The sequence below is a fragment of the Carcharodon carcharias genome, chromosome 31, assembly GCF_017639515.1.
Source record: "Carcharodon carcharias isolate sCarCar2 chromosome 31, sCarCar2.pri, whole genome shotgun sequence".
Lineage (NCBI taxonomy): Eukaryota > Metazoa > Chordata > Chondrichthyes > Lamniformes > Lamnidae > Carcharodon > Carcharodon carcharias.
The window spans coordinates 28,048,192-28,070,577 of record NC_054497.1 but is presented as its reverse complement, the minus strand read 5'-3'; the positions used below and the strand labels follow the sequence as shown (position 1 = coordinate 28,070,577).

At 46.0% G+C, this 22,386-nt stretch overlaps 2 protein-coding genes across 4 annotated transcripts in view; one reads left to right on the top strand and one right to left on the bottom strand.

The window, feature by feature from the left end:
* chadlb (chondroadherin-like b) overlaps positions 1 to 22,386 on the top strand; it is a 123,340-nt gene that overhangs the window by 47,102 nt on the left and 53,852 nt on the right. For both annotated transcript variants that reach the window (XM_041177649.1, XM_041177648.1), the window contains one exon: positions 9,028 to 9,155. The gene's annotated coding sequence lies outside the window, so the exon portion shown is untranslated. The remainder of the gene's footprint in view (positions 1 to 9,027; positions 9,156 to 22,386) is intronic.
* On the bottom strand, positions 1,509 to 21,555 carry LOC121271612 (chondroadherin-like). Of its 2 annotated transcripts, XR_005941742.1 has the most exons (5): positions 21,376 to 21,555; positions 12,288 to 12,732; positions 10,936 to 11,543; positions 4,845 to 6,211; positions 1,509 to 4,808 (listed from the first exon to the last, which is right to left on the bottom strand). XR_005941742.1 is itself a non-coding variant. In XM_041177650.1 (4 exons), the coding sequence occupies exons 2-4, from the start codon at positions 12,727 to 12,729 to the stop codon at positions 5,486 to 5,488; spliced, it is 1,776 nt and encodes a 591-aa protein (XP_041033584.1). In that variant the 5' UTR covers positions 12,730 to 12,732; positions 21,376 to 21,555; the 3' UTR covers positions 1,509 to 5,485. The 2 variants fall into 2 exon arrangements, 1 of the variants encoding a protein (XP_041033584.1); XM_041177650.1 differs by having other exon boundaries at positions 1,509 to 6,211.

Genomic DNA, 22,386 nt, shown 5'->3' with positions numbered 1-22,386 from the left:
CAGTCTACAGGGATTCTTTAGAGTGGTTTATAATGTGATTTATATTTTTGAAAAAAGTTTTAATGAAGTTGAACTATGGCTATATCACAGTTTGCTGCTGTCCGCATACACTTTCATGCATAGTGCTTGGCAACAGGAACCTTGATTAATTGACTTTTCCCTTCCCTATCTTGGGCACTGAACCAATTTTTACTCTTCTTCCAACACTGATATGATGGGCCGAATGGTCCCTATGCAGAGTGGTACTCAGCTGTAGTACTTTCCCTAGTCAGCCTTTGGAATGGGAGCAAAGTGCCAGAAGGTGGCTGTGGAACCGGATCCCTAAGGAGATTGACATCTTCAGGAGAGGAAAATGGACCAAGTGACTTTTTTTTGAACAGTGGAGCTCCTCCCATTTCCAACCTTACTGCATGGAAAACCTTAACTGGCTTTAGTTCACATCGCAGTAATAGGATACTCACACCTAGGTGACTAGTGGGGGCACCGTGCCTGGTAGCCACAGCCAGAAGCAGTTTGTGAATTCATTGCGAACCAGGTGTAGTTTACAGCTGGCTGTTGCAGTGAGGATTATATGGTGCAGTGGGTAGCGTCCCTGTCTCTGAGCTTGAAGCTCTGGGTTCAAGTCCCACCCCAGGACTCAATGGCCAAGGAAGGTGCATTCATAACATGACCAAAACAGATTGAGAATCAACCTTCAAATCCTTCTGACACACACCATTGGCAGGTGGTAAGAGTGGGAGAGATTCTTGGTCAGTCATGTGATGGAAAGAACATTGGAGCCTCTACCATTACTATCCATAGCTCCAGCCTATAGTGTGAATGTAAAAGTGTATGTTACCATACAACTCAGACTTGTTGAGTGAGCTATCACACAGCTTTGCACAGAAGTGCATCTTTCTGTGGGAGTCTAGCTTGCATGAATGGAACTACCTCTACCTGGATAGAAAGGACTTTAACTAGTGCCAACTGTATTTCTTCTACATCCCTTAGCTTTTAAAACATACCTAAATGTGACTTCTTTTTCATCTCTGTCTTGCCAAGCTTGGTGTCCTGCAGGGCCATCAGTCACTTGTTTCCATGTTGTGCTTTCACAGACCACTGACCCTTGTTCTGCTATTAACACGTTCTGCTATCTTACCTTTATGCCACTATCAGCACCTTCTTTAGTCTTTAACACTACCATTAACACTCCCTTTGTCTTGTGCCCATGACATCTTTTCAATCTTTCCTTAGTTCCCGCCTACCCCTGACCTTCTATCCTGTTTTACCTGCTCCACCCCCTCTTAGACAGTTTAAAATCCATCACATTTCTACTTCCCTTAAGATCCAAAGAAGAATAATGTGGTCTCGAGACATTAAACCTGTTAGAATTTTCCGGCATTTTTTGTTTTTACTCCACTTTTGGCATTTCTGCTAAGGCAACTTCGTTCCAATGGAACTTGTTGAAGGATACGTGAAAACGTAGAGAAACAGCAAATATTGTAAAAGGAAAATGTGAAGAACTGTTATTCATCAACAGCGATATTTATTCGCAATCGGAATACAAGGAAAGAGCAACTCCCCGTAGTGAGGGGATGTGGAACATATGAAAGGTTCTTGTTGCACGACAAGCTACATTACCACTGTTTCGTTTGTAAAATATACAGCAACATTTCTGCTTGAAGTCTGCCCCAGAGATGTCCTTGATTAATATTATAGTGGGCTCTTCCTGTTCCCAGGACCAATTTGTCGGGCTGTTTGAACTAGGTTCATTATTGGCTGCCACATCATCTGCGCATTGCAATGATCACGTGACAAAAGGAGTAAAGCTGATTCCTGAGGAGGTTTTGCTTACTTGTGTGAGAAATTAATTCTTTGGATAGGGGGCATCACTAGCTAATTGTCCACCCTAGTTACCCTCGAAGGTGGTGATCTGTGCTGAAGGCACTCAGATTCCTGGTGGGTAGGGCGTTGGATGCTTTTCACTAAGTTCCATGAAGGGACGGAGACGCATGTCCAAATCAGGATTGTGTGTGCCCTGGAGGTGGTGATATTCTCATGCACCTGCTGCCTTTGTCTTGGGTGGTAGATGTTCTGGATTTGGGAGGGGAACAGTAGCGTAACAGTTATGTTACTGGGCTATAAGCCGGAGGCCGTAAGTTCAAATCCCACCACAGAAATTTGTTAAGTTCAGTTAATTAAATAAGTCTGGAATTATAAAGCTATTATCAGTAAAGATGAGTGTGTGAATACTAGATTATTGTTTAAAAAAAAAACCCATCTGGTTCATTAATGCCCTTTAGGGAAAGAAATCTGCCACCGGTTTGACCTATATATGACAGCAGGCCCACACAACCTGGTTGACTCTAAAATCACCTAACAAGCCACCCAATTCTAGTCAAGAAGGCAGCTCACCACCATCTTCTCAAGGGAAATTAGGGATAGGCAATAAATGTTGGGCCTAGCCAGTGATGGCCACATCCCATGAATGATGAAAACTGCCCTCATAGAGGCCTAGAAGAGCTGCTGCAATGCAGCCGGCAGATAAGACACGCTGCAGGTATAGCATCCCAGTGGCAGAGGGAGCCATGTTTATAGCTGTAGATGTGCTGTTTATCGAATATTTATTAAGACAGGTTGTAGAATGTTTAAGCCACATGGCATCACTCCCTTGAGGACTGAGGTAAAGTCCCATCTTCAAGAAGTATAGACCAGGAAGGTTCGACCATGGTGTTGCGAGCTGGTCACAGCCTGGGTGTTGTATGGGGTGCCCTAGAGTTAGGGAAAGCCAAGGTTCTCTCTCTGTTGCTCTACAATGGCCCCTTGCTGGCTACGTGGCTGACAAGTGATGCCCGGATGAGGCTTCTTATTTTACGGATTTCCCTGCACTCATTACTGCAGACTGCTAGGGTTGCCAACTGTGATTAAATGTATTCCTGGAGGTTCTATCATATGACTTTCCCCCAAGCTCCAGCCTTTAATTGATCCTTGTGACGTATTGCCTTCCTACGACAATTGGAAAGCAAAAAGACCCATTTACCAATTGGACGTCAGCCAAACAACCTTCCTTCCATCCCTACCCCTCCCCATTTTCAATATTTTTATGTCTGGTAAAGAGAAAAGTTCGAAGAAAATGACCAAAAAAACCATTTTTAATGTCCCGGTGATTGTTCTCCAGGATTGCACACAGCAGTGCCCTGGAGATTGATCTTCGATTCCTGGAGAATCTGGGTCAATCCTGGAGGGTTGGCAACCCTACAGACTGCACATAAATAAAGGCCAAAAGTATTGGAGAGAAGCCAGTGCTTACTGTGAGCCAGTCAGTGCCAGCAGGAGCTAAGGTGGATATAACCAAAAGCAAGTTGAGGGGCCTCTGCATTATTCAGGGGAATCTCTTTTGCAGATTTCTGCTTGGGGCTTCTCTCTCCTGTCTGGGTCACATACCAGCCCCTGGAAAATTTAGGAACTTCTTTCTGGTTGTATCTGTAAGTGGTTCCCTCACTCGCACTGAGGAGCGCTAATTAAAACGTTATAAGGTTGGTGTCAGTTTTGTATCCTCTCTAAGCTTTGTCCATTAATTTCAACATGTGGGAATTGTGCTCGATTGTAAAGTTAATGTGCTAACTGTACTAGTAATAGTCTAATTAACACTTCCAGCCAGCAGTGTCAGTGCCTGCTATACTACATTGTAAAAGCTACCTGTGTCGATTCTCATTCTAGCCAAGAGGATCCCCAGATCACCAGTCCCTATGGGCTTGGGAGCTGAATGATCCTAATGGAACACAAACGGAGCTTCAGCGAGCAGGTTACTGGTGAAGTACAGGGGCTGTTGATGCCCCTGATTGGATTTGTCCTGAGAGGAAATAGGTGAGCCATTTTCCACAACGATTGTGTGGTGTTCACTCCGACCAATACTGTCATGGACGGCTGCATCTGTGACAAATAGATTGGCAAGTGACGAGATCAAATGGGTTAGTCCCTTGTGTTGATTCACCATCCTGTAAACCCAGTCCTGTGACTTGGTCCCTGAGAATGCGGCCAGCTTTGCCAGTGGTGTGAACCAATCTTGGTGCCCCATGCAGAGTATATCCTGCACCCTTGCTACTGTCAGTGTCTCCCCCAAGTGATGGTCAGCATGAAGGAATCCTAACTCGTAAGCTGAGGGAAGATGGAAGACAATGATCAGCAGATTTCCTTGTCTATGTTTGTCCTAAAGCCAATGAGACTTGATGAGGGTCCAGAGTCAGTATTCCCAGGGCCTGACTTCACACCAGAAGGCCCTCACCTCTGGTGGTCCACCCACCAGTGAGGCAGTGAATACCCAGGGAGTCTACAACGTTAGCGGATGTCTATGCTCAGGATGCTGTTCACTGCGGAGCAGCTTTGGCATCTGTCCTGGATGTTAGCAAGGGCTTTACAGAGTTGACTGGACTGGCTGTGCCTTTGGTGTGTCTGAATTGAATGCCTTAAGGTTGCAGCAGTGTGTTTGGAATGGTGCTATTCTTGTCCCCCTTTTTCTTTTTTGCTGAGGTTTGTTACATCAGAGGGTGACTTGCTAGACCCGTTTTCTCAGGAGTTTCAAACAGCATGTCTGATTTCTGTGAACATGCCTGTGTGTAGCCACAGTATGTGGCAGGAGAGCCCAGCAGTTTCAGTGTGTAATCTAACATGCTCATTAGCAGCATTAGGAAGAAATTGGCTCGACAATGGAAATACTTTAACTTTATAATGGGAATACTACAATGGGAATACTGTAACTTTATAATGGGAATACTACAATGGGAATACTGTAACTTTATAATGGGAATACTACAATGGGAATACTGTAACTTTATAATGGGAATACTACAATGGGAATACTGTACAGTAATGTCATTCATGACGACCGGATGCCCCAAAGGCATTTCAGCCAATGACGTGCTTTTGAGTCATTAGTGACTTAGTTAGAAACACTAACTTAGTTAGTGGCCAATTTGTGCACAGCAAGCTCCCATAAACTGCAATGTGATGATGACAGGATAATCTGTGTTAATAATGGCTAAGGGATAAATATTGGCCAGGAAATTCCAAACATATAGATGTCGGACTGTAAATCTTTTTTCAAGTGCTCGGCACGATGCTGCAGTAAATTGGATCGAAGGATCTTTGCCTTGGCAAATGATTGACCTGTGTCATCAGAATAACAGCGGCAATGACCTCTTTCCCCCTCTAAAGTAATGATGATTCCCCTGCAGAAAGGATCAATGTGTAAGTTAATTTCTAAATCGCTTGGGTAAGATTGAGGATTAAATGGTTACTTTTTAGTGATGGCAGACGGTTCCTTTCAAAAGGACATTGGCCTATCAGATTTGGACGAGTTAACCATTGCCTATTTGGAATCATCAGTGCCACAAGAGCACCATTTCTTGGAGTTGTTGGTTAGAGGAGTGCATCCAGATGTGGTTCCCTGCCTAGTTCCAGTGGATTCTCAATCCTGACCTTTGCACGTTGAACTACATGAAGGGATCTACACGCTTCCCTTGTCAACAATGTTTTCATAAGCGCTGTTAATTTGGTCAAAGTCCATCCTGCCTTGGTCAATTTCAAAATGCTCGATATACGTGGACACATCCTCATCAAAGTGTCTTTGGAAGCCAATGCGGCTTGACTTGAGCTTGAAGGCAACAATTAAAGCAATGATAATTAATAGGATCACTATCACAGTGATCCCTGCCCCTAGTGCGTACTGTCCCTTTTTGCCCTCGGACTGTATGGGCTCCGTGTTGCCTGCTCGCCCCAGGGTATGTGCCACTGTGCATTGACCGTCAGAAGGCCCAATGCATTTAGTGATCATGTTGCTCTGAGGGATGACACAGATTTTGTAAATGGTTCCAGCATTGAGCTCACTCAGCTCCACCTCTCTGACCCCACCAATCATCCGCAGGCTTTGCATCTCTGCATCGGTGCTGTACCAAATCTCGTATTCGTCACCCAGATCTTCTAGAACATTCCAGTTCACCAGCAAAGTGCTTGTGGTGATTTCACTCACAATGACCTCTTTGATCCTTTTGGAGAGACATGGGTCAGGGTTTGTGGGGATCACATTTTCCAAATTCTTTGCTCTCGTCCTTGCCTGTCTGCCGATCGCATTTGCTGGGGTGGCTTGAGCAGCACTTTGGGGAGTGGAACTGTGGCTCTTGGCAGTCAGAGGTGGTGTTGTCGAGGCATCAGGAGGACAAGTCAGATATTGCAGCTGAGGAACAGAGCACAGTCATTAAAGGATATACTTACATCGAATTTACACAAAAACAGCCATTCAGACTAACTGGTCAGGGCTGGTGTTAAGCTTCACACAAGCCTCCTTCCACCCTACTCCATCTAACACTATCTTCTATTCCTTTCCCTTGTCTATACGAACACACATACAAACTTACGAGCCTGCTCTGCCATTTAATAAGATCATGGCTGATCTGATAGTAACCTCAAATCTGCATCCCGCCCACCTCTATAACCGTGTGCGTGTGTATGTGTGTGTGTGTGCGTGCATGTGTGTGTGTGTGTGTGCATGAAATGTTGACTCTGCCTGATGACCTTGAGCTTATCTAAGTGCCCTGCTATAACTTCTTTAATAAAAGCATCTAACACTTTCCCTATGACAGATGTTAAGCTAACTGGCCTGTAGTTTCCTGCTTTTTGTCTCCCTCCCTTTTTGAATAATGGAATTACATTTGCTATTTTCTAATCTAATGAACCTTTCCTGAATCTAGGGAATTTTGGAAAATTAAAACCAACGCATCAACTATCTCACTCGCCACTTCTCTTAAGACCCCAGGATGAAGTCCGTCAGGACCTGGGGACTTGTCAGCCCACAGTTCCAACAATTTACTCAGTACCGCTTCTCTGGCGATTGTAATTTTCCTGAGTTCTTCCCTCTCTTTCATTTCCTGATTTATAACTGCTATCTTCCCTGTAAAGGCATCTATAATCAGAACGAATGCTTTTTAATGCTGTGTTAACTAAATTGTTACTTGCAAGTGATAATGCAATTATAAACTGTACTCCATGTATGCTGATATAGAAGGGTCTGCTCCGGGTAACCCCGCACACCATTGTTCGATGGTGATGAGGGAAGGTGGTTCTGAGGTATCTAAACCAGTGCCTAGGTACTGAGCAGTGACATAATTTTAGCATTTCAACTACAGCTATTTCTTTTTTGGGGTTCGTTCTACTTGTGCTTGGGTTCTTTGGGTTAAGGTAAATAGGTTATGTCTCTACAGGTGGACTGTGTTTACTATATGGGGAAAACAGCAACCTTCTTGTACAGAATTCCCCAGTTTGGATTCTGAAGATTCTTAAAGCTGATAATTAGCTAAACATGACTGATGGCTGTTGATCAATAAACAACCTGACAAACTTGAGGGGAGACGATGGCGTAGTGGTAATATCACTTGGCTAGTAACCTAGTGGTCCAGGTTATCTCTATACATGACTTCAAATCCCACCATGGCAGCTGATGGAATTTAAATTCAATTAATAAATCTAGAATTAGAAGTTAGTTTCAGTAATGGTGACCATGAAACATCATTGATTGTTGTAAAAACCCAACTGGTTCACTAATGTCCTTTAGGGAAGGAAATCTGCCATCCTTACCTGGTCTGGCCTAAATGTGACTCCAGACCCACAGCAATTGCCCTCTGAAATGGCCCAGCAAGCCACTCAGTTCAAGGGCAATTGATATGTATCTCTGAAGGCTGTGCCTTCAGCTGTCTGGGCCCCAAGCCCTTAAATCTCTCCCCCTATCCTCTGTCAAGTATTTTTTTTGTCACCAATCTTAGTATCTCTTTCTGTGTCTTAGTGTTAAATTCTGTTTGCTAAACACTTCTGTGAAGCATCTTGGGATGTTTCACAATGTTAAAGTTGTCCAATAAGTTTAGTACAGGTGGCTGTTTGTTACTGAGCCAAGCAGGAAACTACCAGGATCAATGCTGAGCTGAGCCTGGGTTATGTTGCCTCAGCCAGGCCAGTAGAAAGGGCCTTGTCGACAGCTGGGCTAGAAAGGAGAGAGAAAATATTTTGGTTCCAATCTTCCATTCAGTGCACCTTGTCAGAAAAACTATGGGTGTGGACATCAAGAAAGGACAGGATTGCAGCTCACTCACTGTCTCTCACACACACACATACAGACAGACGCACACACACACCCCCATGCACACCCATCCAAACACCTGCACATAGACACAAACACACACACAAACGCACATATGCGTGCACACACACACACACACACACACACACACACAGACGCACATACACACAAACGCACATACACACAAACACACACGCAGGCACACAAATGCACACGCACAGACAGACAAACATACACCCATGCACACACATATACACACACACACAGGCACACACATTCATGCACACATACACACACAGACACACATGTGCACACATGCAAACACATGCACATACACATGCACACACGCAAACACACACTCACACGTATATACATACAAGCACACACTCATATACACACAAAGGCACATACACACAAACTCAGGCACACACATACACGCACATGCACGTACACTCTTACACGTGCCCACACACGCACACATGCACACACACAGACACACATGCATTCATACATACATACATGCACATACACATACAGAAACACACGTGCACACACATACACATGCACAGAAACACACACACACAGTCATACACACACACATACACTCACATATACACACAAACACATTCACACAGACGGATGTACAGACACACGCGCACACATACACACATGCACACATGCTCATACACACTCATTCATACACACTCACACACACACACACCCATGCACGCACACATCCACACACAGAGACAAACACACACATTCACACATAGTGGCTGCTTGGATAGAGGTAGTGAGGCCTGGTAGTGCCTTGAAAGCATGGAGGTCACTTTCATCTTCAATGTGCATGATAAGCTGATGACGTTGATCACTTTCTCTTTGCGCAGCCACCCTAATTTCCATTTCCATTGATTTCAAGCCAGACAGACTCTACAATGAATGGACAATCAAATGCCACAGGGTGGAAACTTCTTGTGGGAAGGAGTTCCATACTTCCATCATCTTTTGTGTGAACAATGGTTCCCAACTTCTCTCTGGTTCTGATTTTAAGGTAATGTCTCCTTGTCCTAGACGTCCCCCACCAGCTGAAAATGTTTCTTTCTCTCCACCTTATCATTTGCTTTCAAAACCCCCAGAATTTCTATCAAGCCATCCCTTAAACTGTCTATGTTCCAGGGAATGCAAGCTTAGCTTTACCTAACGCAGCCAAACAGGTTGAATACCTACTAATCCTTCCAACACACGCCAATGGCAGGCGGTAAGAGTGAGAGTGATTCCTGGTCATGTGATGGAAAGAATGTTGGAGCCTCTACCATCATTATCCATAGCTCCAGACTACAACATGCGTCTAAAGTGCAGGTTGCCACAGCAACTCGGACCCCCTGAGTGACCTGTAACACACCATCACCTTTACAAAGCCATGTTCCCTCTCTTATATTTGGTTCAAATTTCTCTAAAAGCTCAGTCACTCCGTCTGTGACTATAGATTCCAATTAACTTCCCAACCAGATGTTAGACAAACAGGTCTATAATTTCTGGCTCTCTTTCTCTCACCTTTCAGGAATAATGGTGTTAACGTTTGCAAGTTTCCAATGATCCACAGCCTTGCCCGTTAAATTATGTTCCATCGCAACCACCACACTCTCCACCAAAACGATCAACTAGGTTGTTAAACCATGGCCTATTCTTCACAAGTCAACCTAGAGGATGCACTGGTGACTGGAGTGTGGGGTAGGATGATTCAAGGTGGAGAATTCATGTGGGTAAGCCTCCAGGAATACACCCAAGCAGACTTGGCAACCCAATTCCACCCACCCTTGGGAAAGGAGAGGAAGTAGTCTTTTCGGGGGAGGAGGGGACGGGGTTTATAACTAGGTCAGGTGACCTGCAGTACATTAGGGACAAGATCAACAATCCCAAGATCAGCTATTTTCTCATCGCGCCAAAATGAGCAGTGCCAACAGGAACTGGAACAGGGAAAACAGAGGCTTGGTCAGAGGCCACTCAGAAACACTTTAATGATGTCCTCAAAGCATCCCTGAAGAGGTTAAACGCACCGGCCGACTCACGGGAGTCCCTGGCTTGTGACCGGCCAAAATGGAGAAGGTTCATTCCCAAGCACATCGAGAGACTTCGTCAGGAATGTGCAGAGGTGAAGTTGAGGCATCGGAGGGAGCGCACAAACTCCCAAACAGCCCATCTACCCAACCCTTCATGCACCACAGATCGTGCATTGGAATTCTCATCCACCTCAGAACCCATCGAACCGGGGTGGAAGCAAGTCATCCTCGATCCTGAGGGACTGCTGATGAAGAAGAGAAGATGTCACCACATCACCCTGGCCCAGGGCTCTACCTTCATAAAATCCTGGCCCCTATCACCTGTCTCAATGCTGACACTCTTGCCTCTAAGTCAGAAGATTGTGGGCTCAAGTTTCCAGAAACTTGAGCACAAAATCCAGGTTGACACACCCAGTGAAGTACCGAGGGAGTACTGCCCTGTCAGAAACACTGTCTTTTCAGTGAGATCCTAAACAAAGGTTGTTCTGCCCTCTGAGGGTCTGAAAGGTCCCACTGCACTATTTGGAAGAAGAGCAGAGACGTTCTCCCTGATACTCGAGGTATAATTTATCTGTCAATCGACATCATTAAAAACCGATTAGCTCACCATTATCACATTGCCATTTGTGGGACCCCATTGTGTATAAGTTGGCTGCCATTTTTTTTCCTACTCTACACCACTTCAAAAAGTACTTCATTGGCTGTAAAACTCTTTGGGACATCCTGAGGTGGTGACGGGCGCTATATGAATGAAAGTTCTCTTTTTTTTACCTGCACTTTGACCAGAGGTTTCCCCCTATGGGCACTGGGGGAACTGCACCTGACCTCATTCTGGTCCGTTGCAGCCTGCTTCAGAAGCCAAGCTCGGAGCCAGATCAGGCCACAGTCACACCTCCAGGCGTTCCCGCTCAGTCCAAACTGCTTGACAGACTGGAAGGCATCGCCGAAGCTGAGGGTTGCCAACCGGTTGCTCCTCATGCTCAGGATCTTCAAAGCCCGGAACCTGGAAAAGGCCTGCGAGGGAGCCTCCTCCAAAAACGTGTTGTCCAGATAGACTTCCTGAAGGTCTCTTAACTTTTGGCCAAAAGTGTCTGCGCTCAGCCTGGGAATGGTGTTGTTGCTTAGCTGCAGGATGTTTAGTCTCCTCAAGGAACGTATGGCATTGGTTGGCACGGCTGTCAGTTGGTTGCCGTCGAGGTAAAGCTTCCTCAGGGCCTTGTTGCCACTAAAGGCCTTTGGGGCGATGACTGTGATGTGGTTATTGCTGAGGAATAGCCAGCGCAGGGCTGAAAGGCTCCGGAAGGTCCGGTCCAAGAGCGTAGTGAGGCAGTTGTTGCGGAGGTCGAGAACGTTCAATTTTGCCAAGGAGGAGAAAACACCTGGTGAGGGAGGGAAAGGGATGTGGAGTTATTAAAAAAAAATAGTTGTTTGTTGTTAGAAACACTTGAACTGCAAAAGACTGAAGTAGGCCCCCCTATTAAGGTGGTGCATTACTGAGTGGCTCAGAGCCACGGGTGCTAGCTTAGATTATTAAAAATTCATTCATGAGGTGTGGGCGTCGCTGGCTAGGCTAGCTTTCATTGCCCATCCCTAATTGTCCCTTGAGAAGGTGGGGGTGAGCTGCCTTCTTGAGCCGCTGCAGTCCATGTGGTGTAGGTACACACACAGTGCTGTTAAGGAGGGAGTTCCAGGATTTTGACCCAGCGACACTGAAGGAACGGCGATATATTTCCAAGTCAGGATGGTGAGTGACTTGGAGGGGAACTTTCAGGTGGTGGTGTTCCCATCTACCTGCTGCCCTTGTCCTTCTAGGTGGCAGAGGTCGCAGGTTTGGAAGGTGCTGTTGAAGGAGCCTTGGTGAGTTGCTGCAGTGCATCTTGTAGACGGTACACACTGCTGCTACTGTGCGTTGGGGGTGGAGGGAGTGAATGTTTGAGGTGCTGGCTAGGATGACAAGCAAATCTTTGACTGCCACTACTGCTGTGGAGCATCTTGGGGACGCTTTATTACATTAAAGGCGCTATATAAATGTGTGTTGTTGTTGTATACCCAGGTAGTAAGCTATCGCTTCCAACCTTGCTAATGAAAGTTGAAACGATGATGGGTAAAAGAACCTTGACTACCTGGTATTAAGTTGGCAATGAGGTTGTTTTCCAGGTGCAGGAATGTCACAGTGGTTACGTTCTCAAAAACTCCAACCTCCAGAGCCTCGATGCTGTTGTTGTTAAGATGGAGGAACTGCAATTGGCTGAGCCCGCTGAAGGCCCCTGGCATGACCTGCTGAATGTTATTGCCGCTCAGGTGGAGAGTGGTCAAAGCGGACAGGTTGAGGAAGGCATCTGCTGAGATCACTGGCAGGTGACCGGAGCTGAGCTGCAACTGTGTGGTGAGACTGGGCAGCTCGGTGGGAAGGTCACTGATGTTGGCACAGCTGATGTGATGGTAGGACTGGCAGGCGCAGCCGATTGGGCACTGGATGTCCACTGAAAGGGCAACAGGGTCCACTGCCAGAGCAAAACACTGCATCAGTGCAACTGAATACAGGAGGATCCCAAAGAGCGCCATGTTCTGTGTAAACAAGAGGAGAAATAGTTGAGCAATGTTGATCACATATTAGGATACAGCAGTTATTTCACAAGCAGCAAGGACCCACCACTGTGTAAGGTGACTTTATACAGGTCAACATTTTCCTGGCTGGGACCTGTAAAGAAATCTTCCAGTTTTTCAATGTACCCAATTCTATCCTGTACATAAGGACTCTACATTCGTCCACTTCTGGCCTCCTGCGGATTGTCCACTTCTTTCACTTGACCGCTGGCAGCCATCTCTTTAGCTGCCTAAACCCTAAACTCGCTAATCCTTCCTGCATCTCTCCTCCTTTAAGATGCTCCTGAAAACCGACCTCTGACCAAATGTATGAACACCTCTCCTAATGCCTCCTTATGTGACTCAGTGTCAGTTCTTGTTTGATGACACCGATCTGTAGCTCCTTGGGAGGTTTTAAGCACTATACAAATAGAAGTTGTTGTTGTTATTTGAAGTATTTCAAAACTCTGTTCCCCTATCACTCCTACATTGGTTTCTAGTCAAGCAATGCCTTGATTTTAAAATTCTTATCTTTGTTTTCAAATTTCTCCATGGCTTCACCCCCCTCCCTATCTCTGTAACCTCCTCCAACCCCACAACTTTCGGAGAAATCTACTCTCTTCTAATTCTGGCCTCTTGAACATACCCGATTATAATTGCCCCACCAATAGCAGCCGTGCCTTCAACTACCTGGGCCCCAAGCTCTGGGATTCCCTCCCTTCGCCTCTCTACCTCACTTTCTCCTTGAAGACTCTCCTCGAAACCAAGGTTTTGGTATTGGTCGCCTGACCTAATATCTCCTTATGTGGCTCGGTGTCAGACTTTTGTTTTACAATGCTCCTGTGTAGGACCTTGGCACATTTAGGACATTTTATTACGTTAAAGGCGCCATATAAATATAAGTTGTTGTTGGGCACAAATCCAGAACTGCAATGCGAGTCCATCAACAGCTCAGGGTGTACATGCAGTGACTGAAAGTGGATCTGTACAACAGAAAGAGCCGCTGGTTTGATTCCCAGTCTGCCCTGGGGCAGCAGTGGACTCACTGCAGTCAGCCTCAGGACTCTAAGGTTAGATGGACAATAGCATCTTGGTTCCTTTTTGTGATTGAATGATGTGTGCTGGGAGTGGATATCAGGTGAGGACAGGGTAGGGATGGGCTCAGGCAACCTCCACAGGTCAGATACTTTACTGACTCTCACCATCTAGGCTATACCCAAGTGTAGCCAGCAGTCTGGATCCGAGATCAATGAAACTGTGCTATGGTGTGCAGTTACACCTGTCAAGAGAAGTGGGAGGGCAGGATAAAGCATTCCTGTAAAACTTCAGTGAAAGATCTCACATGAGTTAGCACACTTTTTTATTCTTTCATGGGATATGAGTGTGGCTGGAAAAACCAGCATTTATCGCCTATCCCTAATTGCCCTTGAGAAGGTGGTGGTGAGCTGCCTTCTAGAACCGCTGCAGTCCATGTGGTGTAGGTACACCCACAGTGCTGTTAGGGAGGGAGTTCCAGGATTTTGGCCCAGCAACAGTGAAGGAACGGCCGATACATTTCCAAGTCAGGATGGTGAGTGGCTTGGAGGGAACTTCCAGGTAGTGGTGTTCCCCATGTATCTGCTGCCCTTGACCTTCTACTTGGTAGTAGTTGTGGGTTTGGAAGGTGCTGTCGAAGGAGCCTTGGTGAGTTGTTGCAGTGCATCTTGTAGATGGTACACACTGCTGCCACGGTGCTTTGGTGATGGAGATACTGAATATTCAATGTGGTAGATGAGGCACCCATCAAGTGGGCTGCTTTGTCCTGGATGGTGCTAAGCCTCTTGAGTGTTGGAGTTGCACTCATCCAGGCAAGTGGAGAGTATTCCATCACACTCCTGACTTCTGCCTTGTAGATAGTGAACTTTGGGGAGTCGGGAGGTGAGTTACTCATCTCACGACTCCTAGCCTCTGACCTGCTCTTGTAGCCAGGGTATTTATATGGCTAAGAACAAAAAAACTGCGGATGCTGGAAATCCAAGACAAAAACAGAATTACCTGGAAAAACTCAGCAGGTCTGGCCGATGCTGCCAGACCTGCTGAGTTTTTCCAGGTAATTCTGTTTTTATTTATATGGCTAGTCCAGTTCAGTTTCTGGGCCATGGTAACCCCCAGGATGTTGATAGTGGGGAATTCAGCGATAGTAATGCCATTGAACATCAAGGGGCGATGGTTAGATTCTCTCTTGTTGGAGAAGGTCATTGCTTGACACTTGTGTGGCACGAATGTTTCCATAAAATAAGAGTTAGAAAATTTTGTATTTTTATTTTGCTCATGTACCTTAGAATCACAGAAAACTACAGCACAGAAGGAAGCCATTTAGCCCATCATGTCTGTGCTGGCTCTTTGTTAGAGCAGTCATGTTTAGTGCTGTACTCCTTTTAAAATTATTTGAGGAATCAGCTTCCAGCACCTTTCAGGTCGAGTATTCCAGATCCCAACAGCTCTTCAACTGAAACCGTTTCCCCCCGTCTTCCCTCTAGGTTTTGCCAGAGATTTTGAATCTTGACTGCACGGTTCCAGAAGGCAGCTCACCACCACCAATTAGGGATGGGCAATAAATGCTGGCCCAGCCAGTGACGCTCACATCCCATGAATGAATAAGAAAAAATTAGTAGCTCACTCACCAAAGGGAGTAGTTTATCTCGATCAGGTGTACAATGAAGAAAACCAAAGTTCCAGATTAAAAATCCACGGAGAGAAGCACCAGGAAAAGAATAGAAACATGGACTGTTCTATATTCAATGTTACATTCAATACAGACTCAATGAAAACTCTATTCTAACTAAGGAACCATATTGGTGCTTGAACACATAATTTAGGCTGACATTCCTGAGCAGCACTGAGGGAGTGCTGCACTCCCCGAGGTGCCATTTTTCAGATGGAACATTAAACTGAGCTCCTGTCAGCCCTCTCAGCAAAAGATTCCATGGCACTATTTTGAAAAGGAGAAGTGAGGTTATCCCTGGTCTCCCAGCCAATATTTATCCCTCAACCAATATTGCAAAAGCAGAATATCATTATCGATTGCTCCTTGTGGAAGCTTGCTGTGCACAAGGTGGGTCTCAAGTTTCCTACCTTACAAAAGTGACCACACTTCAAAAAGTTGCTGTAAAGGGCTTTGGGGTGTCCTGAGGTGATAAGATGCTGTAAAAATACAAACACCTTCCTTCCTTATTGATTTCGGAGCAGACAGAAACTAAATAAACCTGAAATTTTAGGATGGAAGGAAACATTTGTTATTCAGAAGTAGAGGCATTTGTTAATAAATGAATTTTCATCTCCAACGTGAAGTCAAAATCCCAACAGTTGCCCTGTTGGATCTGGATTGGTAAGTGATGGGGACTCTATTGCAAACAGCAGTGTGTTAACTCAGACTTGTTTCCCAGCTTGTAAAACGAGCAAATTGGTATCTTGAACTCCAAAGTGTTTGGAAATTGATGACGTAAATGGTCTGAGAGGAGCTGACAACTGGACAATCCCAGATAGGATTCCCTTATCAGAGATGCACAATGTGCCTCTTGTTTTCCTGCTGGCTTCTTTCCTCACTTTAACACTGTCCTTTATCGGCAAATCCTGCTGATGAACTCAACAGGAAGTTAATCAGTATCATAAGGATCAAACATTAAAGCTGTTAACATGTATTGAATGAGAATACGCAGCTGCTGAATCCTTTGATGGTCCAGTGAATCATCTCGACCTGGAACTTCAATTCCCAAGACCAAGCCAAGATCAAATCACATCCCTAACACAAGGGGAAAGAAATACTTGCATTTATATAGCGCCCTTCATGACCACCAGACATCTCAAAGCATTTTATAGCCGATGAAGTTTTTTTGAAGTGTAGTCACTGCTGTAGGAAACACAGCAGCTAATTTGCGCACAGCAAGCTCCCAGAGACAGCAATCTGATCATGACCTGATATTCTGTCTTCGTGATGTCAATAAATATTGTCCAAGACACTGGGCAGAACTCCCCTGCTCTTCTTCAAAACAGAGCCAATGGGGTCTTTTACAGCCATCTGAGAGGGCAGACGGGGTCTCGGTTTAATGTCTCATACAAAAGGCAGCACCTCTGACAGTCCAGCACCCCTGCCTCAGTCCAGCTGTTCCTGAAACTCTCCTACTTGCTTCTGTTACCTCCAGACTAGATTCAAACACTGATCTGGTCAGTGATCCATCTTCCATTCTCCACAAACTTGAGCTCATCTAAATCTCTGCTTTCCATATCCTGATTCACAGTCAGTACCATCCATCACTATGCTCACTGAGCTACATTGGCTCCCCCCGCCATTGTTCATCAATGCTTCAATTTTAAAATTGTCATTGTTGTATTCAGATTCCTTCATTGCCTGGCCCCTCCCTCTCTTTACCTTCATCCAGCCTCACAGCCATCTGAGATCTCATTACTATGTCAATTCTGAACTCTTATGCATCCCCAATTTCCATGGCTCCATCATTGGCAGCCATGCCTTCAGGCATCTGAAAGAAACATTCGCCCAGTAATCTTCGTGCCACACAAGTGCCAGGCAATGACCATCTCCAACAAAAGAGAATCTAACCATCTCCCCTTAACATTCAATGGCACTACCATCACTGATTCCCCCACTATCAATATCCTTGGGGTTACCATTAGCCAGAAACTGAACTGGACCAACCATATAAGTACTGTGGCTATAAGAGCAGGTCAGAAGCTAGAAATTCTGCAGTGAGTAACTCACCTCCTGACCACTCAGGCCTGTCCATCATCAACAAGTCAGGAGTGTGATGGAATACTCCCCACTTGCCTGGATGAGTGCAGCTCCCACAACACACAAGAAGCTCGACACCATCCAGAACAAAGCAGCTCGCTTGATCAGCACTCCATCCACCACTTAAACATTCACACCCTCCACCACCGAAGCACAGTGGTAGCAGTGTGTACCATCTACAAGGTGCACTGCAGGAATTCACCAAGGCTCCTTCAACAGCACCTTCCAAGCCCACCTAGAAGGACAAGGGCAACAGACACATGGGAACACCACCACCTGGAAGTTCCCTCCAAGCCTCTCACCATCCTGACTTGGAAATATATCACCGTTCCTTCACTGCCGCTGGGTCAAAATCTTGGAACTCCCTCCCTAACAGCACTGTGCGTGTACCTACACCACATGGACTGCAGCGGTTCAAGAAGGCAGCTTCCCACCACCTTCTCAAGAGCAAATAGGGATGGGCAACAATGCCCACATTCCAAATAAGAATGTAAAAAAAAAAGGATTTTTATTTATATAGTGACTTTCACCTCAGGCCATAGCAAGTACTTTACGCCCAATGAAATACAGTCAGTAGTGTAGTTTCCCCCAGATACAATTCCTCAGCTTATTGACATGAGGCGGAGCAGCAGTTGGGTTGACGATTGTCCTTGGTTCTTCATTCCAGGGATCTTTTTGACAACTTGTTCTTGGGATGTGTGCAACATTGGGAAAGCTACATTTATTGCAAAAACAAAAATACCTGGAAAAACTCAGCAGGTCTATCAGCATCTGTGGAGAGGAATACAGTTAACGTTTCGAGTCCGAATGACCCTTCAACAGAACAGTTCTGTTGAAGAGTCATACGGACTCGAAATGTTAACTGTGTTCCTCTCCACAGATGCTGATAGACCTGCTGAGTTTTTCCAGGTATTTTTGTTTTTGCTTTGGATTTCCAGCATCCGCAGTTTTTTGCTTTTAAGCTACATTTATTGCCTGTCACTGGTTGTCTGTGGCAGCTTGCCTGCTCCTGCATTCTATTGGGTGCCCCACTGTGAGAGAGTGTTTACTGTTGGCAGCATGGTGTTTGACTGTGAAGCCTTCCATGGCCACATAGCCTGTGGGCAATCACGATCCAGTCTGGCACTCAAGACCTCACTATTTGGGCAGGGTACTAGGATGTTGTTGGTACCAGTTGCACAGCATCCTGCCACACTCAGCACTTCCAGAGGAGGAGAGTAGGGGGAGATGGGAACGTACAGAGCACTAGATCTCCTCTGTCTTCCAGAACCTACTTTACCACACAATCTGACTTCTAGATGTTTTTTCACCTTGTGTGAGGTACCTGGCAAAGGCACATCTGTTCCTTTTTTTTCCCTTCTAGATTTTCCATTTTCTTTCTCCACGAGAGGCATTAACCCTGACTGGGGTACAGGCCTGGGGTTGGGATACAGAAGAGGGATGGGGTTTGAGCTTGGGGTGGAGACACGGAACGGGGTATGGTGTGTGTGGCGTTCGGGCTTGCTGTGGGGATATGGGAATGAGGTGGGGTTCAGGTTTGGGGTAGGGTTATGGTGAGGTTGGGGGGGTGGGATGGGGGTACGGTGCCTGATTGGGGGTTCAGCCTGTGGCACTGTCTTTATTAGTGTTGGCTGGAGCCATGGGGAACTGAACAGGAAACCTCCAGCTGCTTCTTGAAGGAGGCAGCGGGTTGCTAGGCTGGTTTGGTGGGGCCTAACCACAGATACCCTCTCACCCAGATCGTTGGTGCCATTAGCAGCCAAATGACTTTAGATAACCTCATCCCTTTAAATTAACCCATGATCCCTAGTTTAGATGGGATCTTCCTCCTCTGAAAAATCACCCAACAAGTGGGACAATTTGTGGAGGGGAGGCGAGCTCCACCACACTTGCAATAACCTTACAATTCAGCCAGAGTCAACACCGTAAATGTTTGGGAGTGTGCAAATTAAGACGTTGCCCAATTAGAAAATCCCAAGCACGCTTCCATGGAAACGGAACAGCTCTTAGGAGCTTGACCATTCCTTGGAGGCTCGAGACTTTTTGTGCCCTCTTGACAGGCCGTAATGAGCCCCAGATGAGCCCCAGCCTTGAGAGCAAAAAAAACACGGTGCCCTAACTCGCTGCAGCAGGCCAGGGTTCAGTGCTAGCTGTGAGCCAGGGGAAGGGCAAGGCCCTGGGACAAAATGGACCTCCTGCACCAGCCAACTCCGAAGCAGAAAGACTGACATACAAAAGAAAACAACCAAAGTGGTCTGAGCTGTCACCTCTTGTAAGGCCGTCTTCTTGCAGACCCTCATCTAATCCCTGAGAACTGAGGAGAAATAACCATTTCCAAGTCAGACAGACTCACACACAGATATTTAAACACACGGATAAACAGAGAGGGAGACTCAGTGATGCACATACGGACATTTAGCCATAGAGTGATATGCAGAGAAATTTGTAAAGGTACGTAAACCACCCCTCACACTCCCTCACTCGCATGCAATGATAACTTGTGCCTTTAACATAACACTTTACAAAACAAAATTTGACACAGAGTGATCAGGACAGGCAGCCAAAAGCTTGGTCAAAGAGGTTGTTTTAAGGAGCATCTTAAAGGAGGGGAGAGTGGGGGCGGTTTAGGAGGGAATTCGAGAAGGTAGGGCCCAGGCAGCTGAAGGCATGGCTGTCAGTGGTGGAGCGAGTAGGAGAATGAACCAAGGTAACTTTCACATGCACACCTCAGTCCAGCTGTATTTTCCACAAACAGGATGCTGCTGTCAGTCAAAAATGACATTTGGTCTATCATACAATTGAGCAGCATGGTGTTTGAATTTCAGTGCAGGTGTGATGCCAAGGCATAGACCAAATGTCCTAACAATTGGCTGATCGAATCAAACAGCATATTCCTTCAGTTGTTTGTAGTAGGCAGAGTAAAGATCGTATTCAATCAGCCCGCACTTTGCAAAACCCAAAGCAAAACGTTTACTGTTAGATGTGATGTGATTGGACAGCACTTGCTGAACAATCCTGAGTGCCCTCATTTACACTTGTTAGAAGTGACATATATTCATACACAGGGTCCCATTCTCTGTAAACAAAAGGAATATGTTCAAGCCTTGCACCTTTTTTTGAATTACACAGGGACTTGGGAAGCCTATAGTTCCCTGTCGCATTCTCCATGGCAACACTTCAGCCAATGAGAGTTAGCTTGACAGCACCCTTTTCTCCTGTAGTATAAATTGTTGTGGTTGTTTGAAATTTGGAATTATTGTGTTTATCCCAATCAGTGTGAAACTAAAAAGTTTCAGCACATGTTTCTCTGTTCAGAAAAATTCATGTTGTATACTACCAAGCGATTTCCCATTTGGTATCCGTTTTTCTTATGCTGACCGTCCCTCAATTGTACATTCAATAAGAGTTTAAAAGCCTCTTCAAAAATACTTAATCTCAAATCTGTCCCTTTTATCTTGAACGACCAGTGTTTTTCCAAAAAAGCAACATTAGATAGTCCACATCTGTCTCATCTGAAAGATGACAGTGCAGCACTCCATCAGTACTGCATCAGAGTATCAGCCTGGACTTTGCTCTCAACTGCCTGGAGTGGGATTTGACCGCCCCCCCCACACACCCCCAGCCCCACACTCCCACCCCCACCATCTGTTAAGTCAGAAGCTAAGAGTGCTGCCCACTTGAGCCTCAGCTGCGAGGGCGAGGGTAAGATCAGAGATTGAGGAACACTCCAGTAATCCCTTCACAAAGCAGGCTGAACCCTTTCTGCTGTAGGACTCTCGGCTGCCACAATAAAAGTAAACAGAAAGAAAGCAGCAATGAAATAAGTTATTTATACTCACCACTGAGGAGGGAGAACAAGTGAGAGAGCCCACTGCAGGGCTCGAGTTGTTGGGGAATAAGGCTGCTCAGTGTTGCTGGTGCTGCGAGGGAGGTTATTTGGTTGCTTCACTGACCCCTGAGTGTCGGCTGGCAGAGCGGGCTCCTGTGGTCAGTGGACGGTCCATCAAACTGTGGGGCAAGTCTCTGTGCAGCTCCGTTCGTGCATGGACAGGAAGCTGGGGGTGGAAGCTGACAATTTCCTGCCATTGTCTGAGAGTCTGGGAGAGGAGCAAGGAAAATAATAATAGATCCTGTTCCTGTCAAGTACAGCAGGGTGGTGAAAACAGAGCAACGCAGTAAGGGGCAGTAGTAAGGAGCAAGGAAGTGTCCCGTGCTGGAAAATGGGTTTTCCTCTCTCCCAATTCCTCTTGCTCCTAAAAGTGCTGAGACTTTGCCGTTCGGGCCTCCTCTGTTTAGCGACCAGCTTTGTTTAAACCCGGACAATGAGGGTGAACAGCTGATTTAATTCTCAGGAGTAGGGTTGCCAACAACACCATAGAGATATTTACAGCACAGGAAGCCATTCGGCCAATAAAGCCCATGCCAGCCCCCCTTCCCCCCTCCCCCCCGCCCCACAGAGCAATCCAGTCAGTCCCACTCCCCCGCTCGATCTCAGGAGCCCTGCAAATTTAATTCCCTTAAGTGCCCATCCAATTTCCTTCTGAAATATCGATTGTTTCCACTTCCGCCACCCCTATGGGCAGAGGCTTCCAGATCATTACCACTCGCTGCGTAAAAGCCGTTCACCCTTGCATTCACCCTGCATCCCTTGCCCAAAATCTTAAATCTGCATCTCCTAGTCCTTGTACCATCGGCTGAAGGGAGCAGCTTTTACTAGTCGACCTTAAGTGAACCTGTCACCAACTTGTACACCTCTAAAAATCTCCCCTCAATCTCCTTCACTCCAAGGAGAACAATCCCAGCTTCTCCAACTTTAACTTGCAGCTAAAAGTCCCCCATCCCTGGAACCA